We start from the raw sequence: 20,217 nt of genomic DNA, 5'->3' as shown, positions 1-20,217 counted from the left end.
GGCGGGAGCTAGAGCCATTGAAGTGCAGACACTTCAGCAACAAAAGGGGTTTTTCCCATTGCTGTGGTAAATTCACCCTCTTGAGACAGTAGCTAGGTCAAAGGAACAATTCTTCTGTCAGCATAGCTGCATCTACAATGGAGGTTAGGTCAGCTTAACTACATCAGAGTGTGAAATTTTGAGCGAATGCAGCTAAGTTGGCCCACGTTTTAGGTCTATACTAGGCCTATTTCTCTTGAGTTACACATATAGTCACTGCCCTGAAGCAGTTCCATACATTATCACTCTGTACATTGTAACAGTATAGCAATAATTTACTATATTGAGTCACTAAAGTAGGTAATTATTCCAAAACTATCACTTGTTGCAATTTGAAGAATGCTCCATGTACGTAATTTCTGTGGCAGCTTAAGTCTTTGAACAGATCCTTCATGATTCCCCTCAAAAGCGCGACTGATGTTGAGCTCTGGTTAATGTTTGGCACTACAGATGTTTAAAACAAAATTACGACTTTCTGAGTAATATAAAAAAGGCAACTAAACGTTTTGACAAGCTTTTATTGTGAAATATTGGATTTAGAAAAAGGTACAAAATGTCAATCAGATGTGTGTCAATACAGTATTTCAATAGTCTATACATGTGGACAGCTGAATAGCTTCACTGCAGGATGCATATTTAGACATACTATCTAAAAAGGGACTGCAATATTCACAGACTTAAAATACATAAATAACTTGAGCCAAAGTGGCAATCACCTGTCAATGTTAATTGACAACTAAAAACAGGCTAAAAAGCACATTACAGTACAACATCTCTCTTTCCAGATCAACATTAAAAGAACATCAGCTCATTATGTCAACTCACTACAGCTCCAGGATCGCATTCCTCAGGACTGGGATTCAATTTGCTAGTTTACAAACTTTAAAAATTAAAGTTAAAAGTTAGGTTACAGAATAAAGAGATCAAGTATTTAATTGTAACTAAATACTGTGAAGCCCCTAAATGTTTTTAGCATTGGGATCTATAAAGCTCAAGTATAATATTGAACTTTTCCTTAAAAAAAGACAATTTGTATTGCAGCTCAAGGAGGTTTGAATAAGAATCACTTAATGGGATAATTCATCAATTTGATGTGCATGGTTCTGAATTGGATTTTAAAATCCACACGCACCATGGACTGGTGGCCAGTAAACTGGAGAGAAAAGCCCCCGGTATCAAAATATTATTCTGAACTAATGAAAGTCAGAAAAAGTCCTAATTTTTTTTTTTTTAAATCTCTCAATACAACTAACATCCCAATAGGATAGCAGCAGCATTTTCTATCCTAGCTGTATTAGTAAGTTTAAAGAACAGTTTTTATAAATTTACAAAGTTGATCTTCATGTACAAAAAAAGAAATCAAATACATCTTCACTGTAGGAAACAAGGTAGCTTGATTTTTCCAAATTATAATTATGCCATAGACTAAGTCTTCTCTAAACTGCTGAAGTTGTTCCCAATTCAGTAGCATCTGGGTAGACAGCCAGAGGACTTTAGATTCTAGTCCTCCAAGCAGCAAGAGATCAGACAATAAAGCTAGCTGAAGTGCAAGCAGCTCCCAAGTCACCAAATCAACATCCACATCTGAACTAGAGCTACCATCTGACAGACAACGGACTACTCCAAGTTATGCTGGTTTAGAACTTGCTTTCCTAAACAGTGTACCCCCAGTTACGCGAAGTTGTTTCATCCTACTAAGACACTTGTACTGATGTCCATTAGGAGCAGAGCTAAAACGGAACTAACTGAATATAAAAACAGAAGATTCCATTCAAAAGGTTGAACAATAAGCTTTCATTTGACACCACATCCATTCCCTTTATTTATGTACTGACCATTACAGTTTTGGCTACGGTTTTCTCGATGTGTATCTTTACTAAACTAAGTACGTGTCAATCTAATTACTTAATTTTTAAAAAGTGACCATAAGTTACAACTAAGTACAGTTAAAACCAAGACAAACTGAATATGCAAGTTTTAAAAATAAAGTAGTGAGTATTAACTATACTGCTAATTCAGGATATAACAGTGGGAGTACAATGCTTGCTATGAAATTAAAAAAAAAAAGTTAGCACTGGGCCAACAGGAAAAATACATAAAGCATTATAGTCTAGTGTGGCAAAAAACATACAAATTGTTTATTTAGGAAGTGTTTGGCATAATAAGCACTAACCAGACTCAACAAACCCCACAGATACAATCTAATAAGGTTAAAAAAGTCAATACACACTGTCCATCAATTAGTTCTTAATGCTGCTTCAAGCACTGCACCTAGCAACTTTGATCTTTGTTTTTGATTCCTCTGTACACACATTTATATATACACAAACATTTATTAAACATGATCTTAAAACAAAAACGTTATGTACAAAATACCAACATTCCTATAAATAAACAGTTGGAGAAAGGCACTTGCAAGAAAAAAGTCTACAGTAAATCTTACAAAAAAAACCACTTTGCCTCTGGTACTGTACAATAGATAATCTTTCAATAAATTCCTATCACAAGAATGTAAAACACTAGTTACTCACTTGTTATCACTAAGAATATAACTGTTACAATTGTATTTACACATATGTATATATCTTTTGAGTTTCATTTAAGAGCACCATGATTTCCATCCTAAATGTCCTATATTTTAATACAAAGCAAAAGAACAGTTGCCAGAACCCAGTGTCCATATTCCTATTCCAAAAAGCGTTGTCCTTGCAGATTTATAAACTCTAAATTGAACTTTTGGCCAAAGTTAGCATAGTTTAAGGGATTCAGCTGCTGCTTTGAATTCTGTAGAAAGTACACCTATTTTGTTATTGCATGATGTGTTTTAAAGAGAGCACTGCTGTATTACCCCCTCTGCAATTGTTAAATACTATTGCTGGCAAAAAAGTTCCCAATATAAAAAAAATAAAATAAAAAATTTCTTCAAGCCAGTTGAAGTACTTTATCTGAACAGTTTAACTAAAAAGCTGCATATTAGTTATAAAAATGTGTAGGAAACATGCCAAGTAATCTTGTGTGCAAAAATATTTTTCCACTACACAGGATTTTAAGGGCTTCACAGAATTACTCAAATTTACATTGAGTAGTAATCCTCATGTAAGTAACCAGTTCCTCATGGAGATGTTAGTATACTTCCACTTTTATCAAACTTTTTACCCTTTGACAATGCGGCAACCTGTTTGAGTAGTTCTCTGTTTTTGGCCTGTAATATAGATAAAAAGAAAGATTTATAGAAACACTTTCTCTTCTGTTTAAACATAACAGAAACACTGTTCAAAAGTCCTAATAGTTACTCTTAATTCCAGTACTATATCCATCAGTGATACATTGCAGAAAGAGATCAATAAGCTTCTTGAATAAGAGGGAGCAATTATTCAACAATGCCATGCACAACTGTCTTGCTGAAGTTATGAAGCCACCCCCGCGTAAAACTTCTATACCTGAGAATCAATCAACATAATGGCAGAAGTTTTCAGCACAGCACAGGTATTTAAGCTCCACATCTTCCACTAGTTTTATAAAGGAAGATATAAAGAAGATATAAAGCCAAATCCCTCACACGGATTTGCAAAATCAATATATCTACTGCATGGTAGATAGATATTTCTGTTCATTCTAAAATTTATAAATCGTTTCAGGTTTTCCTGCTGCTTAAACAGTTGTACAATGTGGGTTACATCATTGCAAGATTAGCTTCTTGCACTGCAATAAAATTGTGCAGTTATGCTAGGTCATTATATCACCTAGAACAGGTATACCAGTGTTTCTTAAAGTATGAGGTATGCCCCTTGAGAAGGGGGGCATGAGGAACTACCTGGGGGGGGAGAGGATGTGCCTCAATTGCTCTAAGAAAGTATCTATCAAGTGGTTACGCCTGAAAAGAAAACTGAAGATAATGCAGGTGTAACAGAGAGAGAGAGAGAGAGAGAGAGAGAGCGCGAGCGAGCATGCGAGCCTGAAACAGGTCAGAGATGGAAACTGACTCATCCATTTCAATGACTGGTAACTCATGCAAGGATGACAGTGCACAATGGTTCTATTTAAACTATTTCATTTCTCAAAGCAAATATACAAAATATTTTGACACCCACTCTATTAAAACTATTTTTAAGTATTTACCTGCAGTTGTTCCACTGTTTCCTTGTGAGCTTTTTCCATACTGTTCATTTTTGTCCTTAAATTAGACTCCTGGTACTGAAAGTCTGCCTTCAACTCTGTCAACTAAGAAAAACAACTTCTATGAGGATATTTTGGAAGCCAACCTCATATGTATTTTTAACCAACTCTTAGATCCATTAAATAATTTTTGAGGCATAAAAGAGTCTCTAGGGGACACTGACTACTTTCTTTATTTCCTGCTTCTTGTGTTGACATGGTTAAAAATATCTCACAGCACAAGTCAAATATCTCTTTTACATGTGAAAGTCCCATTTGGGAACTGGATATGGAAGACTAGTCCTTCAAAGTATTTTCAGACATTGGATCACACTGATTTACAATACTCAGCTTTATTTTCAGCCATGAGACTCGTCTGACAGGCTTTAGCTATGACACTGGCACAAAGCTGTTTTTTGGGCAACAAATCTGAAGTACAGTCCAAAATTGATGTGCCAGTAGAAGAGGTTTTAGAACAAATTGATAAGTTAAACAGTTATAAGTCACCAGGCTCAGGTGGTATTCATTCAAGAATTCTGAATGAACTGAAATATGAAACTGCAGAACTACTAACTATTGTATGGAACCTGTCACTGAAATCAGCCTCTGTCACAGATGACTGGAAGGTAGCTACTATAACACCAATTTTTAAAAAGGGCTCCAGAAGAGATCCTGGCAATTACAGGTCAGTGAGCCTAACTTCAATACCAGGCAAACTGGCAGAAACTCTAGTAAAGAACAGAATTATCATACATAAACAGGATTTGTTGGGGAATAGTCAATGTGGCATTTATAAAGGGAAATCATGCCTCACCAATCTACTAGAATTCTTTAAGAGAGTCAACAAGCATGTTGATAAGGGTGATCCTGTTGATACAGTGTGCCTGGACTTTCAGAATGCTTTTGACAAGGTCTATCACCAAAGGCTTTCAAGGAAACTAAGTAGCCAAGGGATAAGAGGAATGGTCCTCTCATGGATCAGTAAGTGGTTGAAAGACAGGAAACATGATCGGAATAAATGATCAGTTTTCAAAATGGAGAGGTGAACAGCGGACCTGCACAGGGACCCATGCTGTTCAACATATTCATTAATGATCTGGAAAAAAGAGGTAAACAGTTAAGTGGCAAAGTTAGCAGATGATACAAAATTATTCATGCTAATAAGTCCAAAGCGGACTGCGAGAAGTTGGAGGAATTTCACAAAACTGGTTGACTGAGTTAACACTTAATCCTGCCATGAGCACAGGGGACTGGACTAGATGACCTCTGGAGGTCTCTTCCATTCCTATGATTCGATGACTGGGCAACAAAACAGCAGATAACATTTGACATTGATTCGTGCAAAGTAATGCACCGGAAAAAATAAACCTTACTATACATATACAACGACGGGTTCTAAATTAAACGTCACCACCCAAGATAGGCCTTTGAGTCACTGGGGATAGCGCTCGGAAAACTTCTCTCAATGCACAGCAGCAGTCAAAAAGTCTAACGTATGTTAGGAACTATTAGGAAAGGGACAGTTAAAATATCATAATGCCACTATAAATCCATGGTGCCCCCACACCTCAAATACTCTGCCAAGTGCTGGTTACCCCATCTCAAAAAAGGACATAGTGCAAAGTTCAAAGAAGGACAACAAAGATGACCAAAGGTATGGAATGGCTTCGCTACAAGGAGAGAGACTAAAAAGAGTAAGACTGTTCAGCTTAGAAAAGAGATGACTAAATCTATAAAAACCAAGAATGGTTGGAAAAGTGAATAGAAAAGTGTTATTTACTCTTTCACACACTACAAAACCAAGGGTCACACAAGGAAATTAATAGCTTTAAACAAGAGGAAGTACTTTTTTCACACAGTGCACGAGTAACCTGTGGAACTCATTGTGATGGTCAAAAGTATAACAAGGTTCAAATAAGAAATGGATAAATTCATGGAGCATAGGTCCATCAATGGCTATTAGCCAAGATGGCCAGAGCACAATCACAAGCTCAGGACGTCCCTCAACCTCTGACTACCAGAAGCTGGTGTGGAAGATGGGTGAATTACTGCTTAATTGCCCTGTTTTGTAAACTCCCCCAAAGCCCGACTACAGGCCATTGTTAGATACAGGATACTGGCCAAGACGGACTATGGTAACAGTTAATCAGCATAAAGCTATAATTTACATGGCAAATATCTACAGAGATGTAATAAAATGATTCTGAAGAATAAGTCTTTCTATTATATCTCATTCCTAAATGGAGTGTAAATTCCAAGAGATCTATCATTTCCACTGCAAACACTGCACTGATAGGAGAATTAAATCACAAGTGAAGTTTATATAGAAAAGTTACTTATCTTTTAATTCTCTTCTGAAGACTACCTTACAGGTTTCTGGACCCTGGGTCTCAGATACCAAGCATGAAACGGAGAAATACGTGCTTTAGTGGCGTATTGATCCCCAAAGGCAGTCGGCAGAAGCACAAGCCATCTAAGACCTGTAGTGCCACCCTTGAACCCTTCTAGTCAAGTTTGATTTATCAGGAAGTGACGCCTCCCAGAGGCAAATAAGCCAGTCATAACAAAAAGGTTGAAAAAGCAGTAACCTCACAAAGATTCCCCTCCACTCCGAATGGAGCTGGGAAAGTGAAAATCCTGCAAGATGACATCTTCAGGGATGCAGAACTACAAGTAATTTTTCATCTTCTGACACCAGCTATGTAATATTCTCAGAACAGAAATTTTTCTAAATCTTCTTGTGGAACCCAGATACTTGCAGGCAAGGAGACCTGAAAAAACATCCATTTCTGAAGCAACAGCTCTTGGTACCTTGTCACTTGCATATAAAAGAACACATGCACCCAGTACTGGCTCAGCCCCACACTTTTATCCACCATCTTTGAGTTCCTGGTATCTGTCCTGTGGACTACATTGTCAGTTCCCCAGTATTTAATATGTCATTAGGCCATGAAAGCCTGGCAGTTTCTGATGTGAAGGATAATTGTCTGATATTTTCTCTAGCCATGGTTGTCTTGACCACCAAGCTTTTCACTGGGATGGGAGACATTGCTGGTAGAGTCCTGGGCAGTATGTACTTCTCAGCAATGTTTGACGCAAAAGAAGCATTGTGAGTTGTCGAACACACCTTTGCTAAGTGGTCCAAAATAGGATGAAAGGATATGGCCACCCTACTGGATGGATGCTCTTGTTCCATGTACGTACTAATTGTGGCCCTTGTAAATTCCTGGATGGGTGCTAATCCAGATCCCACCAACTTTATGCATTAGAAGAAGTCAAATCCTTATAGAGCATGTCTTGTTACTCCTTCAGTTAATCTGTTCTGCATCCAGGAGGCAGAAATTGTATCCCTGACCAACATCATGCTTCTACTAAGGCAGCAAAGTAGTGAGCCAAAGGGGCACTTTGGCACATTAACTATCTCAAAAGGCATCAACAATGGCTGTGCCCAGACCCCCAGCACAGGAGCTGTGGGGTTTGTGTACTGCTATTAAAGGCCAGTACTTTGTTCGTTGAAGGAGCTAATCCTGGGGTACAGGTATCAAACTCAGGCTTATCTGGATGAAGGATCAAAGTGATGGCACTACACTGTACGAAATCACCAGGGGGGACATGGCTAGGCTGCTGAAGACACCATGGAGGCCCCCCAAAGCAGTCTTCCCAGTCCTGAACCAATGTGAAGAGAAGATGCCGTGGTCTATGATGTGAAGCTGCCCGAAGTCTTGGAAGTGACGAGTTGAAGGGCAGGTAGCTCTCTTCTAGTGTCTCCTGCTAATTATTCCTTTGAAAGAAAATTCCTAGTCTGATGCGCCAGAAGTCAGTACCATAGACATTGAGCACTGAGACCTTGATTTGTGGTAGAGTCCTTGGATTTGGATGGGATGAAACAGAATTTTTTCCCCCCAAGGGAACTAGTTTGCTGGGCTTAGAGGGAAGCAAGGTCTGCACAGACATGGGCACTGCAGGCATACAGTCCAGGTGGTCAGAGGCTGATTAAGGCTTGTATTTCTATTTTTTTCTCTTCAGAGTTTACCAGGCTGGCCACATGCTGGACGTCTCTGGGGAGTGCCTTAAGGAGGGCTTAAAGAAATTTCTCACAGTGCTTGGATGCACAGGGTAAACATCTGAAAGCCCTGCACATATTGTCCCACTGCTTTGAATTACTAATTCCCAGGCTGAGGATTCTGTGAATATGATCATTTATAATGGACCTTTCAGCCAGACAGATACTGGTCTTCCTTCCCACCCAGGTGCTGAGGAAATGCATGTTATTCTGAAAGAAATTAATACCTCAAAAAGCTTTGAAGTTCAGAGAACTATGAGATGCCAAGAAAAAGGTTCTAACAACAGCAATACTAAGGCGCTGAAGCACAAGTTGTCAAAACAAAAACTCAGGCCAAACAGAAGTTTCTCTATGATCCCCAGAGACTGGCAACCTTATCAATGCTCCTAGGGAAACAGAGGCCACAGGGTAAGAAAAAATTTGAAGACAAAAATATATTCATAACAGTTAGGTACTGAGTGTTTAAGAGCTGAAGAGGTGCAGCTCCTGTGGAGAGCTATCAATATCAAAAAGAAACTGGAAGGTTCTGAAAGCAGTGGTTAAGGCACGGGATATCATACCACCACTAGCTGAGGACTACTTGTGCTACTATTTACTACTGCTGACCTAAACCTTGGGGAGTTCCAGCTATTTTGCATTAAGAAGCTGAGACCCAGGAGGAGAATCCTCCACAGAGGAAAGTGAATTTACATTTTCAAAAGTAGAATATATTCTATAATACACCCTCTGCGCCTGAAACTTAAAGTCATGAATAGCCATATTTAAAATGGTTCAGCTAGCAATTCTGAAACAAGGATTTTGCAATTACAACATCAAGTGACAAATAAAATGTAGCATGAGCCTAATCACTGCCTCTAACACAAGCATTGTCCTCTGCCTTGTCAATCATTCCAATTGTGAACTGCATTTTGTCTGTTCTAATCTACACCAAACTGGACCTCCTAGCTAATATCAAATATCTTCTTGGTGAGTAATGGAGAAAATTGGACCAGTGAAGAACTGTATTAAAACAGCTCATAGTATTATATATACACACACTCTGTAAATGTTTAGCTACAATATCTACTCACGGGTCATCTTTTACTGATTATAGGGCTTATGTAAAAGGGGTAATTGCACCAACGATCACTATTCTAGAATTAAAGAGAAGTGTTCTGATAAATGCTTGGAACTCAAATCACCACCAAGTTAAGAGTACATGAAGTGAAATCAAAGGGGGGGACATATGAACATTAATGTTAATAAATGGGACCAGCTAGATTAAGTACTGCATTAGCTTTCAGTGAAACAGTTATTTAATTCAAATTGTACTGCAGGGAGAAACTATGCGCAAAGACCAATGACTCCAGAATATAAAAACAGAGCAACAAAATTCAGTTTAGTGTTTGGCTTGTAAAAAGGGCACAAATGCATGTTACTGTGTGCCCAATCCTACTGTTCATCTAAGCTTCCTCACACTGCCCTTTTTGTGTTTCACCTAGATCAAATTTAAAGAGTCAAAATGTAGTTTCAGTTTCCATACTGATTTATGGCCTCCCACTGACTTCAATGGGAATTTGACAAGACTCTTCAGAGGGCAAGCATTAAGGGACTACCAGAAAAGGTAATGGTAGCTTTTGTATTATGAATTGGACTGCCCAATTCATTTCACTTTAGCCACTGAATAGCTAGAGATAAGGACTTTCTAAGCATTCTAAAAGTGGTCCAGATTAATTCGTTTAGCCTCAAAGATTCAATATACCAATACAAGAACCTAACATTGCTGTCCTAACAGTACCCATTTACACCAAAGACACAACCTTAAACTGGCCAACAAGTCAGTTGCTCAAGAGATGAGCTTCTAATAAAGGTTTAGCAAAATGAAAATATTTGGGACTGTTTTTAAGACAGTACGCTGCCTGAAAGGTGGGTCTCTTGTATACATTACGTTCAGGGAGAGTTGCCTTACAGCTAAAATACATCCAAGCAGTGTAAGTCTGCTACTTAACCTTTTAAAAGGACAATTTGGTAATGTTATAATCTCTATTCACAAAACAAATTTTTGGTATTAATTTTGTTTTAACATTCAAACAATTGTAAGGTTGACAGCTCCTTGAGTCTGCAAGATACAAGAAAAAATTTAATAAGGTCTTAAGCAGCTGTAGCCTTTACCTTTTTATCTTTTTCTAAGATAGTCTGATCTCTTTGCTGCAAAAGACGTTTGAGTGACATCACTTCTTCTTTCAACTGACTTATGAGGACAAAGTTGTCAGTTCCCCCACTGTCTGTTGACTGATTTATAGAGCTACTAAAATTAAAAAAAAAAAAATGCCTGTTACTTGTAACATCAACAGAATAACACATTTTTCAAAGTTCAAATTGCTTAATTAACAATTCCACAAACATCCTTAAGGACTAATGCAAAAAAAGTATGTACCTGACAGAAATGGATGCAACTGGCAAATTACCTTACTAATGGCACACATTACATACACCTGCAGAAATATAATTGAGTATTAGCTTTGAGGGGGTCAAATTCTTCTTAAGTGAAGCAGCCTCTTTGTACATTTATTCCAACTATTGATCAGAGACAGAATAAGTTGTTCAGTCTCACACATTTAGGCCCAAAGACATTTCTAGATACCACATCAGTTTCAAGCACCAGATTCAAAATCTGTGTCCTTTTGAAAAATCACTGATGTCAGAATATTCTTTGTTTGGTAACCATGGCCTTATGCTCTACTTTTGCTTCCCTTTTCCCAAAGCAGCGAAAAAAATAGGGACAGTGCCAGCTTTCTATTGATAAACATTCAACAGACTGACAGCACTCTGCCATAAAACCCTAAAAGTTATTAGGATGAAAGTGTAGTTTTTCGCCTTTCTAATCTGCCAAACAAAAACAGCAACTGGCAGCAAACCGATGGTCTACTTGGTAGAACTATCTCAGCTGTAGAATATAATTTTACCTATCTCCATTGGATGGCTTGGATTCCAGTTTGGGTTTTTTCTTTGGAGTTTCATTCTGAATAGCTGCAGAGGATTTATGGCTGAAATTAAACAACAAATATTCTAAATCAAAAGCAGTAGAACGGTCTCAGACTGCAGAAACAACCAACCTACTACTATTTACATATAAAATGACTCACACATACAGATTAGTCTTGAACAATCAGAGATGCAAGTATGAAAAAAAAATTAGCTTTCAAATAAAGAATACAAGATTCATTTGCTAAAAAAAATTCAGAAACGGGCAGTGTAATTACCTCTGTTTCCACATTCCCTGATCTTGTTCTGGACTCAGATTGCTGATTCTGAAATACATGTAATTAATACACATTCAGCAACAGGTCAACTTCCATTACCACTGTCTGTAACTGAAAAAGCATCCATATCTACGTTTTGTGCAGCAAAGCAGCTCAGTTTATACATTTGTAATTGGATGGCTAATTAGCAAGGCACCTAGTAAGAACATTTGGGATTACTCCTCATCAAGGCCAGGCTCATTTGAAAACAGTCTTTAAACTACTGCATGCTATCATAAGGCACAAGGGGCAGAGTTAGGGTTGACAATTCAGCCTCAGTTTTAGTATTTCCTACTTCTGCCAACTTTATATTATTTTAATATTTGACAATTTTGAACAGAACTTGATTTTTTTTTTTTTTTTTTTTAAGTATAAGTTGTATCTTCATTCATTTCCAAGGTAAGCTGACCAGAGAGCACAAGTGAAATGGTTACGCTCAACATATGTGCAACTTAGAAGACTGCATTGGATGAAACTGATCTCCTGTAGAGCCCAATTTAATTCATTACACACTTTAAACCTCCATGTGCACTGCTCTACCAACAATATTAATAAAACTGGACAGGGCAAGTTGATGGGAAACCACAGAGGCGGTTTACACAGGAAGGTGCCTGTCGATTGGAGCTGTCAACTCTGTTTAAGTTTGGAATTGTGCATTTTAATAAATATAAGCAAATACATGTATACACACTGAAGTTCTTTTCTTTATGACACCAAGAAGTTATTTGAAAATGTTTTATTTATTAGATATTTGCCACGCCCTCATGAAATAAGATTTGACCAGTTATATCTTGGGTAAGTCAAAATGGATTTTCATCAGACATTGTAAGGCACCTATCCTTCCGAATATTAATCTGCTTGCCAAAAGTCACTTTCTTCTTCTGACTGAGAGGTATAATGGGAAAATTGCAATTTATTTCCCCTCCCCGGTCTTCATTTTCAAGAGCAGTTGAACCAATTTCCCCCTTAAGCTTTTTTAAAAAAGTAATTTTTAGTTAGATCAGACCTGCAAAAGTTTAAGCTTAGAAGTTAGTAAGAATGTCTTTAGCAACTGAAAAATGAAGTTTGTAATGAAAATGTTTAGGGTGGCCTTAGGAATCTATGCACTCCACCTATAATTTTTCATTTTGTATTTCTCAGATTAAACAATGTTATAAAGAGGTGCTAAAGTAAAACTACTTCAAGCCTACACTTAACATCTGTATGATTCCTACACCAGTGTCCTTTTAACAGAATGGTAAAACAAACACTAAATCCTTGGAAGCAGCTGCCTACAAAGACTGGTAAGTGTTTACAAGTGGACTAAACTAGAGCTACATGACAAAAGAAATTGGTACACTGTTTAACCCACAGCCAGATAGCTGCAAACACTCTGAAGCATGATTCGAGTGGGAAGTTTAAAAGTAAGAATTAAAATGACAATAGCATTGCCCTGCTACTGACATGACAGCCACCCATTGTAGGGTCTACCCCTATGTCTGTGCTGCTGGTGGTGTCAGTGCTGCCTTCAAAGCTGGCTGGCCAGAGAGAGGTGGCTGCTGGCCAGGAGCCCAGCTCTGAAGGCAGAACAACCCACAGCAGCAGCACAGAATAAGGATGGCATGGTATGGTATGGTATTGCCACCCTTACTCCTGCACTACTGCCTTTAGAGCAGCTGCCCCTCTCTGGCTGCCCAGCTCCAAAGGCAGCGCAGAAGTAAGGGTGGCAATATTGCAGCCCTCCTACCCCCCGCAGCCAACTTTTGGGTCAGGATCCCATTTCAGAAACACTGGTCTCCCCCATGAAATCTGTATAGTAAAGAATAAAAGCACAGAAAAGACCAGATTTCAAGGTCCGTGATGCATTTTTCATGGCTGTGAATTTCGTAAGGCCCTAGATATAGTTAAGCAGGACTCAAGTTTAACTATATAAACTGGGGGTCCAAAAGGAAGTTCTTTGGAACCAACTCCAGGACACAGCCCAAGATCAGAGCTGCCAGACCTCAATACCCTGTCAACCATGTTGTGCAGAAGTTGGAGGAGCCCCAGATGACCTGATCTTGATTGGCCACGAGGAAAAGTTCATCTGCCTTATTGGGAGTGGTGAGCACTGAATGCTTTGTGTGTGTATTTTGTTTTGGTAACTGTTAATAAAGAGATTAAGAATATTACTGTGTAAGGCTCTTTCACTGGTAAAAGGCCTTGCAAACCTGTAGAAGATTACTCCCTGAACCCTAGGAACTGGGTAAGGGTAGGTGCCTTTGGCCCTAGGAAAGCGTGCAGGTGCCTAAATTAACTGGGTTACGCCTTGAGCCCATGGAAGGATAAAGGTGGGGTGCCTTAGAGTGTGCGGGTAACACCATGAATGTCCGTCACCATTGGATATTCTGGCAAGAATTACATTTATTATAATAATTGGGGAAAAATCAGAGGTGAAATGCTTCTAGCCCAAAGATGGTGCCATGACATCATTTATCTACTTCTCAGATAAGTAACCCCATTAGCATTTCTAGACTTATGGGCAGTTTCAACATCAGCTGGTAATCAGACTGCCAAAAGGTTTTCCTTTCTACTAAATCAATTCTAGTCCATTCCATTTATAGCAATACTGAAACTCTGCTAGATTTGTGAAATAAATTCACAAAATGTTATTCCTATTTTCAATTCAGTAATGTAAACAGCTACTTTCATTTCACTACTAATCCTGTCACATAAAAGTTACAAGATTTTTCAAGTTCCATAAAGTTTCAGAGTACTTACTTGTGATGACTGCTGCTGTGACGATGATGGTGGTGGTGGTGATGATGGTGTTTTGAATGATGCTGGTCTTTCTCAGCAAGAGACGAGGATGACGAATTAGAATGTGAAGACCCTAGGCTCTTCCTCTGTTCCTTTGTCTTCTGCAGTACTCTCTTGTAGGACAGTGTACAAAGCCAACACAACAGCTTCCCATCAACCTTTTAGGAAAAAATTGACAAAAAGTAGGCAACTGTACTTAGTGCTAGGAGAAAGATAACTCTAGAGGAAAAACTCTTACTCTGACTTGCACAGGGATAATAGATAATTCTAACCAAACCAATTAAGGGTACGTCTATACTTACCTCCGGGTTCGGCAGTAAGCAATCGATCTTCTGGGATTGATTTATCGCGTCTTGTCTAGACGCGATAAATCGATCCTGGATTGATCCCGGAAGTGGTCGCTGTCGACGCCGGTACTCCTGCTCCGCGAGAGGAGTACACGGAGTCAACGGGGAAGCCTGCCTGCCGCGTGTGGACCTTTGGTAAGTACCTTTAAGTTCGACCTAAGGTACTTCGACTTCAGCTACGTTATTCACGTAGCTGAAGTTGCGTATCTTAGTTCGAACTGGGGGGTTAGTGTGGACCAGCCCTTTGACTCTTTTGGCTAAACCTTCACAACCAAATACCACTACTGGGACTCCAGAATATGGATTTTATTCTTTAATATACACAAAAAAGTTAGAAATATACATAGTAACAGTCCATATTTGTGCCGCAATTTTCTTATTTACTATACACTGTGGGACGTGGCAATGAAGGCCAGTAGTTACCTTCTACAATAAATGACACCAATGAAGTTAACTCAATATACTGCATCATCTTTTCTAGTTAAGTTACACTTCTGAAAAGTGAATTCTCTCTTCAGCATTTTAGTTGCCTTGTAAAAGTGGCTATATAACATGTGTTGGACATATGTCAAATATTCCTCCCCCAATGCCAACACTCCCCCCTGCTCCCCCCCCCCCCCCCCCAAAAAAGAGGAAAATCCCTACTCCTAAGTAAATTTTTACTTTAGGCATCATGCAGCCACTCAAGTCTTCTTTACTCAGGGCAGCATCAGACTGCCTAGACCAGCTGCAATACAAACCAAGTAAATTATTTTTTAGCAGTTAAGGAGAAAAGAAGTCTCTTGTTGACAGCACTGTTCTGGGGTTCAATTAAAAAGCGTGATCACCCATGTCATTTCACCACCACTTTCTGGACAAATAGTTTTGGCAAGTGCCCCTCTAAGAAATTAAAATACACGGGTCTGCCGAGAGCAGTCTCTTTCCTCTTTTCAGTCATATTCTATGGTTAAAAGGAACTCTTGCAAACTGAAGGATAGGAGAAGGTGGAAGTGACAGATCCAAGCTAAGGAAATTTGTAGTGTTGAAGGTTAGGGGGAGGGGGAAAAAACAGACTACTCAACTGCCATGGTCAGATTATTTTTGGTTTATAAAAAGAGAATGAATTTATTCCAGAATAAGTCAGTAGAGAAGCATTGAATCGCCATGACTCAAAAGTTTAATACAAAATGCTATGTCAGATCTTTAGAAAGCCTAATGCAATTCTCTTTATACCCTGTTGCTACTTGTGAAATTAAATCCTGTTATTTTTTTTAAAGAGGGAAATATTTCAAATTGTATCTTTTGTTTTCAGACCCAGCCTTTACAGTACCACCACAACAAAGCATACCTTCCTTCTTCCCTCCTCTTTGCGATCAAAAGCACATTGCTGCTTGCACTGTTCACACGTCTGAGGCGGTCCATATTTCTTTTCTGAATTTGTGCAACGCTGGCATTTAGTGCCAATAAATGCTGCAATAATATTACAGTACTGACAAGGCTTGGGCTGAAAAATAATGGAGAATTAGAAATTAGTACATTAAAAATGCTTAACAAATTACAATTATTAAAATAAATCATGCTTCTAAACTAGTCTTTAGAACTTGAGGGTAAGAACAGTAGAAAAGTTTGATATTTAAATCAACGATGGCCCTAGTTTTGTTTTGTTTTCTTTTAAAGTGATGCTAGCTCAACTGAGACAAAAATAAACAGTGTTTTGCACACAAACTTGCGTACATGCTCTGTGAAAGAAGTGCACACGTTTTTTGGATGTTGCCTTCTCCAATTTACCAGGTCAAACATTTTTTCTGTCAAGAAATCTACCTAAACCTAAAAAGAGTAATTAGATCATTTGCACTTCTCTGAAGGTTTCTGAGAACCATGAAGACCCTTCAGATACCCAAGGGACTTGAGCATTGCAGAACTTCGAAGCACTGAAGGCACAGGCTTCAGATAAAATGCCTGCTCCTACATCCCTATGTGGAGTAAAACAAACCTTCAGCTAACTAACAGTCAGTTAATTGAGTTTAACCTTTACTGTAAAATTAAGCCAATAAAGACATGCAATTAGAAACTAAAATTATGGTAATCAGTTTCTAAAAAATGCCCTTCTAGTTCATATATGACCTTATTTTGCTTTGAGGCGGTTTCCTTTTTTGATAAAGTATTGCCCCAAATGTTGGTGCATCTATATTATGCTTGGTGAGATGTATTACAACCCTTTAGAACTTCCAAAAGAGATCCTACTTTATCCAGTTTAAGTTTACAAAGAGCTGGGTAAATTACATGCTGGTAATTTTTACACTGAACTAGTACAATAAATTGAATCTCATGTAAAAATGTGTTAATCTAAGGGCATAGTTTACAAGATTTAAGTGCTTCTGTTCACATGAGAAATTGCTATGCATTACCAACAATGCCTTCTCTAAAAAGCATACAGTGCAATTTAACATAAATACTGTTCATGAATATGGACTCAACTATTACATGCAAAACTTTTTATAACACAGCACTAAGTTACAACTAAAGATGAGGAAATATAAATCATTCCTACAGTAATATTAACCAGGCCACATTACACGAGCAGAATTTGATGGTACGCTTGACAGCACGTGGAGTCAACATTCCTTCGGAACCTTCATTTTTGTATTATGTTAATAATGGAACCTTCATACTGCATAACCACATTTTAACATTGAGTCGTTCATTAAAAAAATACCAAGGGGACACTAAGCCTCTCAGATAGATAGCAGCATATCTTGTCAAGTGAGCATTTATGAAAACACGCAGGGATTTACTGTGTACATATAAAATGCACACAGACTTTAATTTCCACTACATGTGCAGGATGAACAAGTTTCAATGATTCATAACTATGAAACTTGGTTATGAATTGCCCTGAATGAATCGTTTCAAACTGAACCATTTTTAAAATTTTGTGGAAAAGTATGTCAATTTTTGTAAGTGGGGAAAAAACGCAAATAGTTGAGAGCTTTTTCCTTAAGCTTTTCAGAGGATTTTTCTTAGGTCAGAGAGTAAGCACAGAAACTTTCATTCCAAAAGATTAATTTTTCAGGAAGGGGTGTGTGTGTGTGTGTGTGTGTAAAAATGTCTATAACTGAAAATATTTTACAATCTTAACTAGTGACAATTTAAATAAGCTTATAATACCAAGATACATGCTATTCTTTGCAACATCTTTTGACAATGAACTGCCAACTCACCGTTCCAAACTGCTTCACGTTTTGGGCACATTTCTTGCATATTGTGTTAGTTTTGCTAGAGAGAAGATTTTGCAAAGTTTACTTTAACAACAAACAAAAACTTTCAAATTCTTTCCCATATGCAATTACTATATAATATGCATGCAAACATAAGCTACACCCAATGTCTAGTTAAAGCAAACCAGGTATGGAGGGAGTCTGCTTTCTTTTATGTTTATATAGTACATTTGGGGCACTACAGAAAGCAAGTTATTGTGACTGTGTTTAATGCCAACTCACGGAATTCACTTCCAAAAGCCTAATATTTTCACTGATAATTATTTGCATTATTGCAACACATGATTTAAGACACAGCTTTTCGCTGCAGATATTATTGATAATCCAAAGCAATGTTTGTGGATTTGAGATTTTAGCCACACACAGGAAGGAAGGGTTTGGTGCCAATTTAATACTCCTTTCTGAAGGCTGAAATAGTTTCAGAACACATACATACCTCTCTTGTTGGAATTCTGATCGGCAGTAAGTACATTTTACCATGGGATGTGCAATTCGACATTCCTGAAAGAAAAACCATCAGTAACTATTTATCAAAGCAAACAACCATGACGTTACAAGTTGATCTCATCTGACCTCTTCACATAAGCTTTTATATAGTTATTTTATACATCCACTATGCACTGTACATTCATGCTTGAGTGATTAAAAAATCTACACACGCAATAGTTTATCCTACACCTACAAGTTATCCAACTTGCTCTCCACCATCTAGTTTTGCAGCAACTGTCCCATGTAACAGATTTAATAAAGAACAAAACCCTTTTTCCCCCCCACAGGAAGCAGAATGCAGAAAGTGTGAAGAGGCTATGACGTTTATCATAAAACACAAAACGATTTTTGAAGTAGGGATGTTTAAAACCCACTATTATCATTTTCTTCCAGGTAGAGCTAAGCAGAGGATTAGCGTAACTAATGCTCAACACTGGTGTGAGGGTGAAGGTAAGTGCTAGTATTTAACCATAGCCCAGAAGTGACCCTACCCCTGGCCAGCCCCAAATGGTATTGCATCCTGGCTCACTCAGGGTGTAGCTCCAGGCAAGGCCGGTGAGCAGAGCCTGATGCTGTGAGTGCAACTGGTTTTGTAAAGTGGTGCGAGAGCTCGCATTGGCTCATCCCTTCACCAGGGCAAAAAGGTCCCTTCGGGCAACATCCGAAGCTGGGGGACTTCCTGTCCTGAACAAGGTGCAGCCTGAACATCGCAGACAGGGAGCGACAGAAACCCTGTGCCCAGTAACAGCCCCCCTCAGCCCCCGCTCGGGCCCCCCCTCCCCGGCTCCCCCACAACCTCTCCTCTGGGCCCCTCCTGCTCCCCCTCCTTCCTCTCAGCTGCCCCCCACCTCAGCACCCCCAGCCCTCTCCCCAGCCACCCCTCAAACCTACCCCTCCCGCCTCGGCCCCCAGGCGCACCCGCCACCCCCCGGGCGGGAGGAACCCGCTTCCCGCAGCCCCGCGCTCGGCCCGGCCCCTGGCGGACCTTGCAGAGCTGCTGGCCCTGGGAGAGCTCCTCGAAGGGGTAGCGCTGGTTGCACTTGGTGCAGGCGTACAGAGCCGGGGCCGCCGCCGCAGCCATCCGCGCCGCCGCCGACAGGGAGGGCGCGAGCTGCGGGGAGGGAGCCGGGCGAGGGGAGGGAAGGAGGGAGGCGGGGCCGACGCCAACGACTCAAGCGCGCCAATAACCCTTCGCCCGCGGCCTCCAGCCGCGCCCGCTGCACCGCTAGGCCCCGCGCAGAGCCTGGGCCGCGAAGCCGCTTCCTTGTGTCGGCATCGGCGTCGCTCCGCTGCCAGCCCCGCCCACACGCACCCCAGCCAATCAACGCCGCGCGCCAAGCCAACCTTCAAACCTTGTAACCCAATGGCAAACCCCGCCCGCTCCTGCAGAAGCCAATCAAAGCTTGGATTCACGTCCTGCGGTTGCCATCGATTGGATCGCTTTCTCCCTTCCTCACTGGCTGCTCCGATTGGCCTGCTCAGGGACTGTTCTGATTTCTCATTGGCTAAGAGGACACGCGAGCATTCTGACAAAGACCGTCCTCTTCCGCCGCCCGCGAGATGCGCCTGAGCAAGAAATACCTTATTTCAACAACAAACCTTGACGTCACTACTCTTCTCCGATTCGGTTGGTCAGGTCAAGCGATTGAGAACGGGGCTACGCCCCTTCCGCCAAACCTTCCCCTTTTATTGGGCAAACTGCTATCTTTATCGTTTGATTGGACAGCTGACATGTCAATCAAATATCGGCTTGTGACGCACAGACGTTGTATTTCGTAAGGGGTGGGATCTAGACTGGGCAACCCCGC

At 39.8% G+C, this 20,217-nt stretch overlaps 1 protein-coding gene across 1 annotated transcript; it reads right to left on the bottom strand.

The window, feature by feature from the left end:
- Positions 1-537: 537 nt before the first annotated feature.
- On the bottom strand, positions 538-19,706 carry FAM76B (family with sequence similarity 76 member B). Its single transcript, XM_034758917.1, has 10 exons — positions 19,395-19,706; positions 18,357-18,421; positions 17,864-17,918; positions 15,991-16,146; positions 14,278-14,474; positions 11,500-11,547; positions 11,203-11,283; positions 10,409-10,544; positions 4,159-4,260; positions 538-3,241 (listed from the first exon to the last, which is right to left on the bottom strand). The coding sequence occupies exons 1-10, from the start codon at positions 19,488-19,490 to the stop codon at positions 3,152-3,154; spliced, it is 1,026 nt and encodes a 341-aa protein (XP_034614808.1). The 5' UTR covers positions 19,491-19,706; the 3' UTR covers positions 538-3,151.
- Positions 19,707-20,217: the final 511 nt, after the last annotated feature.

Source organism: Trachemys scripta, chromosome 1, assembly GCF_013100865.1.
Source record: "Trachemys scripta elegans isolate TJP31775 chromosome 1, CAS_Tse_1.0, whole genome shotgun sequence".
NCBI lineage: Eukaryota > Metazoa > Chordata > Testudines > Emydidae > Trachemys > Trachemys scripta.
Note: the sequence above shows the minus strand (reverse complement) of the source record. Positions and strands in the feature narration are given on the sequence as shown.